Source organism: Babylonia areolata, chromosome 5 (assembly GCF_041734735.1).
Source record: "Babylonia areolata isolate BAREFJ2019XMU chromosome 5, ASM4173473v1, whole genome shotgun sequence".
Taxonomy (NCBI): domain Eukaryota; kingdom Metazoa; phylum Mollusca; class Gastropoda; order Neogastropoda; family Buccinidae; genus Babylonia; species Babylonia areolata.
The window spans coordinates 40,848,154-40,863,531 of NC_134880.1; the positions used below are offsets into that span (position 1 = coordinate 40,848,154).

Consider the following 15,378-nt stretch of genomic DNA (forward strand, 5'->3'; position numbering starts at 1 on the left):
GCCTCATGAGTATGTATCATTACAGAATGATATTCTGAAGCATGCAACTAGAGGTTTGGGGAACTGTGTTTATTCTGCAGCTCCTTTGGAATATTATTTACATTTCTTTAGAGGTAATTTGACCTCAGCAGTTGTTTCTGCCGAGTCTCTGATATTTTGAGTATTACTATAGAATCAGCAAACCACTTTCAAACAACTCATAGCAACTCATTATTTGGTTGATATTGCAGCTGTCTTCTTAACTCACTCGGGACGACAGGTTTTCTCAAAAATACAAAAAATACAAAATACTGTGTAAGAAAATGAAACTTTCAGAACTGGTTTATTACGTGTTGAGCTATTACATATAAAAAAAAATCAAATTTCTCATCTTATTTTTACAGTTTTGCCATATGTAGAAAATACTGCCAATTTTTCACCCCGAATCACCATACCCATGCTCGCTTTCTGCATTAAATTCGCTTTCTTCTTCATCATCATCCACCTCTTCAATGTCCGACCCTTCAGTTTGTAGCATTTCAAGTACTTTGGCAACCCTAAAACGTTGCCGTCACTGCCTTGTTCGCTTCACAACATTGTGAGAAGAGCCCGCTTTGCAAACAGGCTGGCACGCGAGCAGACGACCGGTCAGTGACTTTGTCAGCGTGTGTGCGAGACGGGCCACACATCCCAGGCTAACCAGTCATACTGTTCGATTGTGGAGTGACCCAGAATAGCACACTCTGCTTGGCTAATCACAAAATCACGTGTACAGCGCATGATGGAATTTTACTTTCGGAGAATGCTATTCCATTCCTTCGTCCGAATCCGAATACGTTTTGTGTAGGAATGCGTGAGCATTCCTTCGTCCGGAAAGAGTTAAAGTTTAGAGTCAGCTGTATGCTTGAAGTGTGATGTGTGTGTGTTGCAGTCGGCAGCGTTATGTGCTGGGTGACAGTGCCATGAAGCGAATGGCTCAGTCCTCTGTCCTCATTTGTGGGCTTGGAGGCCTGGGTGTGGAAATTGGTAAGTAGAAAGGTGACACATGAGTTGCGCCATGGGTTACATTTTATTACCCTCGGTGTGTGTGCATATGTGTGTGTGTGTGTGTGTGTGTGTGTGTGTGTGCATGCGCGTGCGCACGCATATTTGATGATATGTAATATTTCGTTGCCAAGTTTTATTGTCCAGATAGAACTGAAAATCAGCCAATGAATGTTTGGCTGTTGTTTATTTTTCTCACCTAATTTTCCCCATCTTTATATATGTGTGTTTGTGTGAAATTACTTTTGTTTATTTCAGATAATTTAAAAAAATCTAAATTGCTTAAGTTTTTGTTTTTGTTTTTTGTTTTTTTGGTAAACTTAGTTTGACCAAATGATGAGGCCAGTTACCTGTGAGTGCTAAGAGTGAATGTTGTTCTTTCCTCATTTCTATGTACTGAACAAATTTTTTTCTTTTTTTTTTCCTTCTTTTTTTCAGCAAAGAACATAGTTCTGGCTGGAGTGAGGGTGAGTAGAAACTACATTGCCCACAGTACCTTGTTGCTTATCTACGTTTCTTTTCATTGGGTTCTAGGGGTATTTTATTTATTTTTAAATTGAAACAAGTTCTTAACAACTTATTTCAGTGTGTCAGAACTTTATCAGCAAAATTAATCACTTTTAAATCATCTCTTTCCCTTGGTTGTGTTGATTTTTAAGGTCTTTGTGTGTAGTGGGGGAGGGGGAGGAAGGGAGGGGAAACAAAGTGAATTACATTAATGTATTGGAAGGTGGGGAAACAAAATGTGTTCAGTTTATAAGTTGAGGGTTGGGGAAACGAAGTGTGTTTCATTAATGTTGGGGGATAGGGAAACTGTGGATTAATATGTTGGAGGGTGGGGAACATTAATATGTTGGGTTGGGGAAACATGGTATGTTCAGTGATTTGATGTGTTTGAGGTTGGGGAAACAAAATGTATTTAATTAATTTGTTGGGGGGTGGTGAAATAGTGTTTTGTTTTACGTTAATGTTTGGGGTTGGCCAAACAAAAGTGTATTACATTTGTTGGGGTGGTTTGGAAACAAGGTGTGTTATATTAATATTTTGGAAGATGGGCAAACATGTAATTTACATTAATGTGTTTGGGACATTGGGAAACAAACCTCAGACCACATCCCTTTTGACTTGCCTCGTGTGTATGCTTTCAGACATTGACAGTGCAGGATACGAAGACATGCACTGTGTCTGATTTGGGAACGCAGTTCTTTGTACGCCAGTCTGATATTGATACATCCAAAAACAGGTAGGATATTTTCCCTTTTTGACTCACTTGTGTAAACAAAGTGAGTCTGTGTTTTAACCCGGTGTTCGGTTGTCTGTGTGTGTGTGCGCGCGCGCGCGTCTGTGTGTCCGTGGTAAACTTTAACATTGCCATTTTCTCTGCAAATACTTTGTCAGTTGACACCAAATTAGGCATAAAAATATGAAAAATTCAGTTCTTTCCAGTCATCTTGTTTAAAACAATATCGCACCTCTGGGATGGGCACAAAAAAATAAAAAAAGAAGCCAAATTATATGCAAACTGCATTTATTGTTATATTTATATTTTTTTTATTTTCTAAACTTGGCACTTTGATATGATATTCTGACACAGCAAGAAGAGCTGTCATTTTTATCATTTTTTGTTCAAACAGGAACTTCTTTTGCTAAGCATGGAAGTTATATTTATTTTGCAAACGTTTTGGTGCAGATAGTAAAAAAGGGAAATTAATCTGTAATTAATGCTAGGGGACTTAATTTGCTTTAAACTGATCTTTCTCATCTTAAACATTACATTTTGAAATTATACTCTATACATAAAAAGCTTGTGTGTTTTACTCTCAGTGTACAGGGCTTTCACTATGTTCATTCGCCCAAGTGGTCTTTTTCGGAAAATACTAAAATCAATATGACGAGTGGACTTATAGATCTATTGGCTGAGCCCTGAAGGTCATGGGCAAAAATCAACTGTGTACACATATTTATAGATATTCAAAGCATGTGCTCACATTCTTCGCGAACACGAACGACGCCATTTTGTTTCAAGTTGTTGACCTGCCCGTTCAATCCTATATTCAATCGACAATACACGATAACTTGTGATGGAAAGTTGGAGGAGACTGTTAAATATTTATTCAGAGAAAGATTTGTGAATGCCTCATCACTTACTGGATTATGCCCCAAACTGCCATAAAAATATCCACAGAATCAGTCGGAATTCACAGTTAAAAATAATAAACCATGCGAGTTAATACCCTTGAATTGATGAAACGCAAAAATTTCCAGTCTTGACTTTTCTCAAAATGAAGTCCTTTTCACTTCATGCGACGTTTAGAAGTACTTGTACTTGGCTCTACATGTTATTAGTTTAACAAAATACTCGATTTTCATATCAACTTTAAAACTATAAAACTAGAATGAACATAAAAGAGAAATTGAATCGACCGTGTCAACCGGGTGTAACTAAACTTGTACATCTATCTAGATCCAGAGAAGACGGCTAAATTTTGCTGTGTGATTGCGGCGATAGCCACGTCTCCTTTACCGCGGACTTAAAAAGAATTTTTAATTGCCCTGAAAGATTTTTTTAATGCCCAAGATACACCAGAATAATATGATTTAAACAGCGTTCTCACTGCGAATACCGCAATCGATTTATCGCCCTTTAAAAAAGCATATTTAAATGTTATATTTTTGCATGTCAGTTAAGGAGCCCCGATAGTGTAATGGGTAAGACAGTTTCTTCTCACCCGAACACGTGGGGTTTGAATCTGCTGTTTGGACTTTTTTTAATTGTCTTTTGTTGTTTTTATAATTTAGATTTTTTTGATTGAAAAAAAGGTTTCTTCTTTTTAAAAGAACAAAAGAAAATATTGGTCTTCCAACAGCTTTTGTTTGTTTTGTTCCTTTCTCAAATATGACGTTTTATATGATTAGAAATGTATTTTGATCTTTTTGTTTAGTAGTACTAGTGTTATAAAGATCATAAATGGAGATATATATATGGAGGTACATATAAATTGTAGAGGTAATTTTTAGTATATTTCTCTTTTCTTGTAATAAAGAGAGAGATTTATATTTATATTTATGCGCAGTGATAAGGGGAAATGTTTTTGCACAATAACTAAAGGAGGCTATTGCGCACTGTGTCACAGATTGTAAGTCAGTTTTCTGTAAACATAGTCATAGTGTAACTGTAAGACATTGACTACAGACAGCACAGTATAGTTTGCTGTTTATCTGATATTTTTGTATTTTCTTCAGACATTTTGATTAATGTGTTTACACTGATACATGTAAAAATTTGTGTGTGAAAAATAAAAATAAGTATGCTTTGTGGTTAATTCTGTAATTTAGTATACAGGTGTATGTATATGTATGCATATATACTTTGCATGCAGTCTCACTCATGGAGATACATACTCTTTTCTGCTTGCAAATGTATTTATGAAAACTCTCTTGGCTTGCATATGCAACACTCAGTTTCTTTTATTCTTAGGTGGTGTTGACATATATGACAACAGGAGTATTCTTGAAAGGTTAATGAAAATAATAAGACGTGTATCCTTCAGCATTGTACCTGAAACTGAGCTGTGTTCTGAATGCACTAAATCATAGTTTGTTTGGTGAATTTACTTTTGTGTTGAAAATGCTTGGCAAGAAAAGAATTTCATGTATTGCATTTTTATTGACAACACTTAAAAAAAAAAAAAAAAGAAAAAGAAAAAAAAAAAAATTTGCACTTCCACACACCTCCAGAAAAGGTGTCGAATGTTTTTTGCTGAATGTGAGCTGCAAAAGATGCTTTTATTTATCAAAAAGCTTAATCTGTTTCAGAGGTTTGTTGCAATAATTCTTTGTACTATTATCCAAAACCATGATTTACACAATTTATTTTGTATTATATGCAATGCCCATTTTGCTGTTGATATTTAAATGTAAAAGAATGAAAGTAAGCAAATTATTAAGTATTCAGAAATTTGTCTGTTTTTGAAGAGTATCATGATAGTCTTTTCCCATTTTTTCAAACAGTATATCTTTTATCATGATTTTCTCATCTGTAAAGCATCATTAATTTCAGTGTTTAGATCTTTGATTTAATCCATTCTAACCATGAAAGGTAAGAAAACTCCAAACATTTTCTGTTACAAAATGAAAATGTTTTCTGTTTGAAAACTTGTCTGTGTTTTTATTTACTTTAAGAATTTGTTATTTATTTGTTTTTGTTTTTTTATATTTCTTCTTCTTCTTCTCCTTCATATTGTTGTATTGTTTCAATGATTTCAGAGCAGAAGCATGTGCTGGCAGGCTTGCAGAACTGAACCCATATGTCAAAATAGCAACAATGACCGAACCCCTGAACTTATCAACAGATCTCACATACATGAAGCAGTTTGATGTAAGTACAAACTTTTCCTTGTACATTTCCCCAAGGAACATTTTCTGCAGAGTTTTGTAAGACCACTTAATTAAACTGCTCAAATATTTGAGAGACATAATGGATTTTGTGGCAAGGAATACAGTTTTGTAAAGACTTCTGGATTTTTTTTGTTTTTGCATTAGATTGAAGTTTTCAGAATTGCCAGTTTCTTCTACTGACAAAATTTTGTGACTTTATGATAAGAGCACAGAAGAAATAACAAGAAAATCTGTCATACATCTTTTTTTAAATTTTTTTTTTTTAAATCAGATAGTTTCATCTCCACCTGAATGACACTGTAATCTGTTGTGTCATGTTTTAAGCCTTCAGCTTTGAGATAAACTATGATGTTTTCAAGCATTATAATATTACATGAAATCAAGATGTGTATAAATATTTATTACTTGATGTGAACAAGCATTTTATTATTAAGTGGAATCAGTGTGTGAATGGATACTTATTGTTCTGCCAGTATTTTTTTTTTAATGTAAACTAAGCACCATAATATTATATACAATCAGTGTGTGAATGAATATGGATTGTTCTGTCTTCAGTATTTTGTTGTAAACTAAACATTGTAATATCACATGGAATCAATGTGTAAATGAATACTTGTTCTACCTGGACTATTTTGGTGTGGGTGATTAATACTCAGACTGTAAGACTTCCCAATCTACAAATTATATTTGTATCTGTAAACCCTTGTCTGAATAAGAAATGCTGAAAAAGACCAAAAGAAAACTTTGATGTTTTCTGACTATAAATGGTTTGTTTTGCCTTTGTTTCAGTGTGTGATACTGACAGAATGCCGACTGTCTGTTCAGCTGTACGTGAACAAGTTTTGTCGAGCATGTTCTCCTCTGGTGAAGGTGGGTTTGGGTTTTTTCTTTTCCTGAAAATATCTGTACTTGTTAATTTGCACAAAGGCATAACAAGTAAATTATGTCATCCTTCTCTTGTTTGATTCGGTGATGATACCAACTGAAAGCAGTCTTTATTTAAACTTGCTTATTTGATTTTGATACAAAAGAAATTAAAAGGAGTAATATTGTCAGATTATGTTGGTTATAATTAATCATCAGAAATCATGCCGGTATATTTGGATATTGTCAGAACCTCATCCTTTCTTACCTCTCATACCCCCAATCTATTTTATCTTAAAAAAAAACTTCTTTGTGTTTATTTTCAGTTTCCATTCAATTTGACATGAAAGTAGATCTTGGATAAAAGCAGAAAACCTCTATAATCAGAGTAGATATGAAATGCTTGTTTGAGATTCTTGATGTTTAAAGCTGTTGATAAAAACGGAAGAAAATTATTTCATTGGAGATAAGACACACTTGTTTGAGATATTTAATGTTTAAAACTTTTGATGAAAACAAAATCTTCATATCAGAGGAGATAAGACAGTTTTTTTTCTTTCTGTTTGTTTGTTTGAGATATTAGATATCTAAAGTTGTCAATAGAAAACAAAACCTTTTGATACAGGAGATGAGACACTTGTTTTTCTTTTTGTTGGTATGAGATACTTGATGTCTAAAGCTGTCAGTTATTAACAAAACCTTTAGATAGAGGAGATCAGACACTTGTTTTTTGTTTTTTTTTGAGACACTTGCTGTCTAAAGCTGTTGTGAAACAGTCAGACAATAGATTTTATAAGCATGGTATTTTTGTGTATGTTTCAGTTCATTAGCTCAGATGTTTTTGGAGTGTTTGGCAGTGCCTTCTGCGACTTTGGTGACACCTTCGAGGTGATGGACCCCACGGGAGAAGAGCCCAAGGAAGTTTTCATTGCCAAAATCACAAAGGTGAGGACCAGTGGTATGTATGCCATGACATTTTAGGGTACAATGACTAATTTTCTGTATCAAGAACACATAGTTTTTGCAAAAACTGCAGTGGAAGTGTCTTATTGTTATTTTTTGTTCTTATGATTTAAGAAATTCTTTTTTTGACAATACAAAAGAAAATAACACAGAACAAGCAGACAAAACAATAAATTGAATAATAAAAAGTATTTTGTTTTCTTGTTTAAAAGGGCACAATATGGTAATCACAGGACACTGCAATATAAGGAAACTGTATGATATTCTGAACTATGATAATGGTCTTCTTAGTTGTTGATTCTAACAGATGACGTTTTGTACAATAGATATAACCCAGTTATGTCAGTGTGATGGATGAATAAGCTGTCCGGTGTTTAATTCATCTTAGTTGAAAGATATTTCATTATTGTTGAAAGTGCTATTGGATCCTTATTAATTAAGGAACTCAGTGGAGTATTTGTAAGAGTGTGTTTGCATGTCTATGAATATATCTATATAGTTATGAATATGTATATACCTTTCCTGTACTCCACCACTACATTCTGTCAAAAGAGGGCGCTAGCAAGCAGGACAAAGGGGAGGTTACCTACTTCCGGGAGGTTATCGGCCGTAGTTGCTTTCGTTTTCTCCGCATAGGCGGATAGTAGTTTGCACAGGACAGGAATGTCAGACCCCTGCCGGAGTCTGCACTAGTTGGGTCACGGTAAGTATGTTATTTAAACGTAATTTTAGATAGAAAATTTCCTTTTTCGTACTTAAGTAAGTTTGTTTCCAGCTGATTTTACTTTCTAAGCCTTTTCTTTCTACCACATATTTAGTGGTGTTATTTCATAGATCTTTAGTGATAATGAATTTAACCCCTTGACTGCTGCTGACATGCTTGCTTGTCAGGGAAGGGCTCACCTGAAACAGACTGAGCTTACAGGTCAGGGTGGCAGTCACCATTATTTATTTTATCTTCTTTCTTTTGGGACTGCACTACATTTGTTTAGCAAAATCAGTACTTAAGGAGTACAGGAAGAGTAGTAATTACACTTAGAATTCATGCCACACTGTTCCCTTGTCACTGAAGCTGAGCAGTCAGGGAGTTGAACAAGAACAATGTTGTGTTAGGCGGACCCAGGTGTGGTGACGTGTCTCGACAACCGACTTCACGGTCTGGAGACAGGGGACCTGGTCACCTTCAAGGAGATCAAGGGCATGGAGCAGCTCAACTCCAGGCAGTGTGAAGTGAAAGGTAGGGCAGCAAGGCACAGGGGCAGGTTGTATCACTGTATTGTATTGAATTACATTTTGTTACAACAGATTTCTCTGTTTGAAACACAGGCTGTTTCTCTCAAGGAAGAGTGTGTCGCTACAGTGCAGTGCTGCATTTTTGTTTTCATTTTTCTGCCTGCAGGTGTATTTGTTTTCCTATTAAAGTGCATTTTTCTTCAGGATTTTGCCAGGAAAAACCTTTTTGTTGCTGTGGGTTTTTTTGTTTTTTTGTTTTTTAATCATTGGTTATGTGCATGCTACACTTGGGACCTCAGTTTATCATCTCATCTGAGTGACTAGCTTTTAGACTACTACTCAAGGTCTAGTGGAGGGGGAGAAAATACTGGTGAGCATGGGATTCAAACCTGTGTGCTCAGATTCTCTGGATTCATAGGCATGTGCATTATCACTAGGCCGCCACTCCACTATGATGTTTGTTAAGTAAATGTGCAGGGTTGTGCTGTTGTAAAGTCAGTGTCTAATTGTTTTGTAGGTGTGTTTTGAGTTTTGTGAATGTCTGAGTGTGTTTGTATAATTTGTGTGTGTGTGCAAACGTGTGCGTGTGTGTGTGTGTGTGTGTGTGCGTATGTGCATGTATATGTTCGTTTCTCACCAAGGTATGAATGAAAAGAATTTGATTGTCGATTGATTGTGTGTGCATGCACCAGTTATATTCAGATGGGTGGAACTCTTTCAGGTATACAGCTGAAAAGAAGATTGAAGACTTGTAAAAAATATTTTTCCAGATAAACTGATTTGGTTTGCTCTGTGTTCTTTTTATCTCTTGCTTATCCAAGGACAGTGTATTAATTCATTTTCATGTGTAATGGTCCTTTAGTATAATGTTATTGTGTATTAATATACATTGGTACCAATTAATAAGTTTTTGATGTTGTTTGACAGTAGTAAGGTACCATTCCTATATTATTTCAGTGTTGAGCCCCACCACCTTCTCTGTCTGTGATACAAGTGGCAGTGAGTTTGGAGAGTATGAAAGTGGTGGAATCATGACACAAGTCAAGGTGCCCAAGACCGTCCACTTTGTGAGTATCTTCCTTGCTGATTATGGAACTGTCTGAGTATGCATGTCGAGTTTGTTGATAGTTTATTTCCTATTATAATAATGATAATAATACTAATAGTGATAATAATGATGAAAATGATGATTTAATGTATTAAGTGCCTGTACTTGTAAAACATGCTTAGATGCCCTGTTCAGAGTTTAAAAAAAGAAGAAGAAAAAAAAGAAGAAAAAAAAAGAAGAAGAAAATGATTAAAACATGCATTTAAACAGTAGAATGAAAAATTTACATTCGTAACCCTGCACAGATATCCACCCCAAAACTCAACAATGACTTTTGTTCATCCACGCAAAATCATCACACGCAACACAACACAACACATATATAATATCAGTTTATCATGCATCACTATACATAAATGATGCACACATTATACCATTTAACTTAAATCCAATATCACAGTACATAAAACCATTTTAATTACACATACTTAACCGTGACCCACTAGTGCAGACTCCGGCAGGGGTCTGACATTCATGTCCTGGCATCACTATACCTAAATTATGCACACATCATACCATTTAACTTAAATCCAATATCACAGTACATAAAACCATATTACAGTGAGGAAGTTGAAATATTAATGAGGGAATGATATCCAAATCATTTATCCAGGTTTGAAATGTAGATACTGGCAAATGCAGACAATGATAATATTAGCCAAACTGGTTTGTTTAAGGTCAAGATTCAGATGAAGTGGTGAACATCAGACTATTCCTAACAGAGAATGAATTTCAAATCAAGTTTGGCTTTAGGATACAAGGTTTAGCTGTTGCTACAACTTAAGGAAATTTAATTTACACTGATTTTAGATTTGTGTAAAATTTAATCGCTCAAGAACAGGCAGGATTATTTTTCAAATTTTCATTTGGAAGTTGGGCCATGATTTAGTGAATATAGTGAGACCATCTTTGATTTTCTACTGATTGAAACACACAGCTGAAAAGTGTGTCGACTTTCTTTGTCATTGCACCTTGAGGTTCTTACATGCAAGGCAGCAACTGAAGACATTAATTCTTTAAATTTTGTTAAGGTATGGGTATGTGCTGTCTCATGACTAATAATCACAGCAGACTTTATCACATACAGAAAATGAAAGTTATTTTCTGTTCTTGAATTCTGTGTTAGAAGTAAGGAACAAGTACAACAGTGGAAGGAGAACAGTTGCTCAACAGTCTCTTTCCGTTGTTGGTTAGTTTTTCACAGACGTTAACATGGCTTCATTTCGTGTGTTTCAGAAATCCCTTGAGGAACAGCTGGTGTCACCCTCTCTCCTGTTGCCAGACCTGAGCAAGTTCAATGTATGCATATGACCTTATTACTTTTTGAAACTGACTGCATTTGGAAAACATGTTGATCATAATGTCTGTATGTTATGAATGTCTGGTTTACTTGGGCAATTTTTGTGTGGTCCTGATCAGCAGCCTTCTGTTTCTGTTATTTCATGTAAGTCTGGAAAAGTCCAGGAAAAATGACTGAACCATTTCCAGGGCTGGAAAAGTCTTGGAAAAATAATGTTTTACCCTTCATGGTCTGAATTTTATGGAAACCCTTGACCAGTACAAGGAGCTTAAATGCAGTAAAAAAAAAAACAACCCAACCCAGACAGCTAGTTGGAAAAACAAAAAGCAATGGAAATTGGAATCAGTATCGGGATATCAGGCAATCTGTTATGTCAGTGATGATGCAGACAATTATTCTAATTATTTTTTCTTTGTGTTTGGTATGGACAGTTTTCAGTCTGGTTTAGAAGACAGCTGGGAAAAGTCCGGAATTTGTTCAGTCACATGCATGGGAACCATACATGAATGTTCCTTGAAGTTTCTGGTTCACATATGTATCTTATCACGAAAGGACAAGCAAATTTCCATTGCCAGACAAGTGAAATGTTCTGTCATTTACATTTGGCACAGTAAGACGTATCCCATTTTCACCTTATACAAAGTTACAGTATCCCACATGACCACTTTTGTGTTTTCAGGCCCCAGCAAATATTCATTTGGCATTCCAAGCATTACATCAGTTCTGGGCAGAAACTGGCAGTCTGCCTCAACCATGGTCAGTGTTTATCATTCACACTTTGTTGAAAAACATGTTTACTTATTTAGTTTTCTTTTTATTTCATGACCACAATAGATGTTTTTTAAGATGAAAATTTGGTGCTTGCGTATTCTGTAATCTTTCATTTATATTTAATATAAATTCTTTGAATGAAATGGTTGAATTGATTTGATGGCGGAAGGGGTTGGGAAACAGATATGGGGAGACAAGAAAACGATTTATGTAACTTTGTTAGGATGCACTAGTTTGTCTGTGGTGGAAACCGCTTCAAAGCTTTCTTCATATTGTTCAGTATTTCTGGCAGTGTTGCATTTTAGAATTCACCTGACTATAAACATGTAAAGATTAGAGAGCTCTAGATTATTGTTTAAAAAGCATGCACACAAAAAACTCCCACCCCAAAAAAAAACCACTCTCTCTCTCACACACACATACATACACACACACACACACACACACACACACACACACACACACACACACACATACACAAAGAAAAAGAAGAAAAAACAAAACAAAAAGACCCAACATCCCAACAAGAACTAACAATGACAATAGAAAATAAACAAAATCATCTTACATTAAAAGGAATTGATATAGTATCTTCTAGAAAAGACAATAATGTACTTGGTCTTGTTTGAAAATCAAAAGGAAAATGTTTGGTTAGGAAGGTTGCTGACAAATTGTGAACCGTGTTGATCTGAACAGTGGTGTGCATTCATATTCGACAACCTTGCATGTTTGTGTTATCAGGTGCAGTGATAGTGCTGATCGTTTGGTGGCTTTGGCTAAGACATGCAGTGCTAGTCTTGCTGAGAAGGTAACAGTCTTTTGTGTTGTGCTGATTTTTGCGTGTTTGTGTGAGTGTGTGTGTTTTATGAGAAAATTGTGTGTGTGTGTGTGTGTCTGAGAGAGTGTATGTGTGTTTTGTCAAGAGAGTGTGATTTGATCAATGAATTGATGATAGTTAAATACACTTGCATATTTTATGTAAAGCTTAGTCTTGTGTGAAGGACTAAGACTCAGGGAGGCAAGATTGCACTGGCTCTTAGTGCTGCAGCCTTGGGGGCTAGTTGGCCTTTGGGAACCATCCCAACGGACATGACTGTCATACATTTCATATTTTATGACACTTCACTGTCTTAAGGAATTGATTAGTGAATTGATTGTAGTGTAATGCACCTTGTATTTTTTACGAGGACATCAAAGTGGTTTGATTGATTGTTAATCATGATTGCAGTATATGTCATATTGCCAGAATGATCAGTAAGGTGTTGGACTTCTGATCCATTGGTCAGGTTCGATCACCTGTTTCAGCCCGGTGTTGTGTCCTTGGGAAAGGCACTTTACTCCAGTTTTCATCACTCCACCATAGTTTGAATGGGTTCCTGACTTTGGGAAGGTTAAAGTCGGGGAAGGAGAGGAACGGGCTCCACCCTATGCAAAACCCTAGGCACAGTGGATATGAATTCACTGCCCCAATGGTCGTAAAAGGCTATAGGACCTTCAACCTTAAACTTGTACAGTTTGCCTTGTATTTTTATGAGGATGTGAAAGTGATTTGATGGGTTGATTGTTCGTGATTGTAGTGTAATGCCCCTTGCATTTTTTATGAGTGCAATAAAATGATTTGATGGATGGATTGTCCATGATTGTAGTGTAACACACCTAAAGGTGTATCACAGAACCTGGCGATCGATTATGATTAAAGTGTAATGCACACAAATGTTTGTCACAGAACCAGGCAGTTGATTATGATTGTATTGTAACATTCCCAAATATGTGTCACAGAACAAGGCAGTTGATATGATTGTATTGTAACGCTCCTAAATGTGTGTCACAGAACAAGGCAGTTGATATGATTGTATTGTAACGCTCCTAAATGTGTGTCACAGAACAAGGCAGTTGATATGATTGTATTGTAACGCTCCTAAATGTGTGTCATAGAACCAGATGATTGATCATAATTGTAGTGTAAAGCTCTCTAATGTGTGTCACAGAACCAGATGATTGATCATAATTGTAGTGTAAAGCTCTCTAATGTGTGTCACAGAACCAGATGATTGATCATAATTGTAGTGTAAAGCTCTCTAATGTGTGTCACAGAACCAGTCAGAGGCAGGAGAGGTGGATGAGAAGACAGTGCGTTGTGTTTCACACACTGCGGCGGGATGTCTGGCGGCCATGTGTGCTGCAATTGGGGGCATTGTGGCCCAGGAGGGGCTGAAAGCTCTCACTGGCAAGTTCCTCCCGCTGTCTCAGTGGGTAAGGGTCTCTTTGCACATTTCATACTGTTACTTGAACGCTTTTCTTGAGAATAATGTAATAACCCCACACCTACCACTGTGTATTGAGAACAACTCAAACCCTGATAATGTTGTGTTGAAAATGATTCTACCCTTGTGTGTTGAGAATAACTCTAGCCCTGATAACGTTGCGCTGAAAATAATCCTGCCCATGTGTACTGAGATTGACTAAAACCTTGATAAAGTTGTGTTGAAAATAACCCTGCCCTTGTATGTTGAGAATGACTGGAATCTTAATAATGTTGTGTTAAGAATTGAGAATGACTGAGACCCAAATAATTTTGTTTTCAAAATAACCCTGCCCTTGTGTATTGACCCTAATAATGTGTTGAAAAGAACCCCTCCCCTGTGTGTTGAGAATAACTCAAACCCTGAAAATGTGTTGAAAATACCACTAACCCCTGCGTATTGAGAATAACTCAAACCCTAATAATGTTGTGTTAAAGATATTACAACTTCCTGTGTATTGAGAATAATTCAAACCCTAATAATGTTGTGTTGAAAAATAACCCTACCCCTGTGCATTGAGAATATCTCAAGCCCTAATCATGCTGTGTTGAAAATAACCCTAACCCTGTGTATTGATAACTCAAACCCTAATAATGTTGCGTTGAAAATAATCCTACCCAGGTGTATTGAGAATAGCTCAAACTCATAATGATGTGTTGAAAATAACCATATCACTCTGTATTTAGAAGAATTCAAACCATGATAATGCTGTATTGAAAATACCCCTTCCCCTGTAGCTGTGTATGGAGAATAACAGCAACCCTGATAATGTGTGTTGAAAATAACCCTACCTATGTGCGTTGAGAATAACGCTAACCCTAGTTTTGCTGTATTGAAAATAACCCCACCCTACTCTTCTGTATTGAGAATAACTCAAACCTTGATAATGCTGCATTGAAAATAATCCTACCCATACCACTTTTTTTCTTTCACACAAAATCAGTGATCTGAGAAGGCTTTAAACAGTTTTGATTTCTTTGTTGTGACTTTGAACTTTAACTTTCAACCCTTTTGGATTCTGAAGGATATTACAAATAACAAATCCATGAAGGACATGATGCCAAGGATTGTTAAATGCAAGGACGAATCATTTTCAGAATTCATTAATACTGCAGACATGTGAAAAGGAAACAGAAAGAAAGAAAGAAAGAAAGAAAGAAAATAAAAGGACAATATAAAGAAGCGAGAAAAGGCTTTTACAGCCTTCTTATTAAAAAAAATTTTTTTTTTTTGCAAACTTCAGCTGAATTTTCTTACATTCAGACATCATAGAAATATATAGATTAAATTTTTTTAACAGATATCAGCACACATATATGTACACTCATTTAGTTTGTTTACTTTTGCTGGATTGTAATATTTTTATGGACTCATTGTAAATAGATTTGGAGGTTATTGTTCAGTGTGTTTTTATG

General features: G+C 35.8%; 1 protein-coding gene across 1 annotated transcript in view; it reads left to right on the top strand.

The window, feature by feature from the left end:
• The window catches only part of LOC143282071 (ubiquitin-like modifier-activating enzyme 6), a 42,041-nt gene that overhangs the window by 4,320 nt on the left and 22,343 nt on the right, over positions 1-15,378 (top strand). Inside the window, exons 3-14 of the mRNA XM_076587531.1 lie at positions 911-1,005; positions 1,462-1,490; positions 2,172-2,266; positions 5,290-5,401; positions 6,211-6,291; positions 7,108-7,230; positions 8,362-8,485; positions 9,439-9,548; positions 10,826-10,888; positions 11,569-11,645; positions 12,402-12,468; positions 13,755-13,913. Coding sequence (XP_076443646.1) covers positions 911-1,005; positions 1,462-1,490; positions 2,172-2,266; positions 5,290-5,401; positions 6,211-6,291; positions 7,108-7,230; positions 8,362-8,485; positions 9,439-9,548; positions 10,826-10,888; positions 11,569-11,645; positions 12,402-12,468; positions 13,755-13,913 — 1,135 coding nt within the window. The remainder of the gene's footprint in view (positions 1-910; positions 1,006-1,461; positions 1,491-2,171; positions 2,267-5,289; positions 5,402-6,210; positions 6,292-7,107; positions 7,231-8,361; positions 8,486-9,438; positions 9,549-10,825; positions 10,889-11,568; positions 11,646-12,401; positions 12,469-13,754; positions 13,914-15,378) is intronic.